Raw genomic sequence first — 514 nt, forward strand, 5'->3', positions numbered from 1 at the left:
CTTCTCTGAGCCGAACAAGCCCAGCTCCTGCGGTGAGCGGGCTCCTGTGCTGGCGAGAACTTAAGCTGGGTGTGTGACTGGGGAACCTTTTGCTTCCTCTTTGCTTTTTTGGCCCGGTCTGCTGCGGATGCGCGTGTTCCCGTCCTGTGGCAGGGCCCGGGCGCTTGCCTCCGACTCTCCTCAGCTTGGAGCCCGGGTAGGAGCAGGTACCTTGAGACAAGCAGCGGGTCTCGCACTGCTGCTTCCTCCATAAGAGCAGGCAGAGCGGTGACGTGCCGGTGTTTCAGGGGGGCCCAGGGCCGTCGTACAAACAGGGTCCAGCCAGATTTTGAGTCGGGTGTCAACAGATACATCTCGATCCCATATCCGAGGGGCCCGAACTAACGACAGTTTGTATTGTAGGAGGCTGTCCCCGAAAAACCAGCTACAAAGCCAGCTCCAGCAAAACCCTCCAGGCCCCGGCCAAAAAGTCGCTTCTCCCGGTACCGGACCAGTTCAGCACAAAGACTGAGAC

The 514-nt window shown here is 59.5% G+C and overlaps 1 protein-coding gene across 1 annotated transcript in view; it reads left to right on the top strand.

Moving 5' to 3' along the window:
• SETD5 (SET domain containing 5) overlaps nucleotides 1-514 on the top strand; it is a gene marked incomplete at both ends in the record, with an annotated part of 14,206 nt that overhangs the window by 13,492 nt on the left and 200 nt on the right. The window contains one exon of the mRNA XM_010154104.1: nucleotides 403-514. Within this exon, the coding sequence (XP_010152406.1) occupies nucleotides 403-514 (112 nt within the window). The remainder of the gene's footprint in view (nucleotides 1-402) is intronic.

The sequence above is a fragment of the Eurypyga helias genome, unplaced genomic scaffold (genome assembly GCF_000690775.1).
Source record: "Eurypyga helias isolate BGI_N326 unplaced genomic scaffold, ASM69077v1 scaffold28076, whole genome shotgun sequence".
NCBI classification, from domain to species: Eukaryota; Metazoa; Chordata; class Aves; order Eurypygiformes; family Eurypygidae; genus Eurypyga; species Eurypyga helias.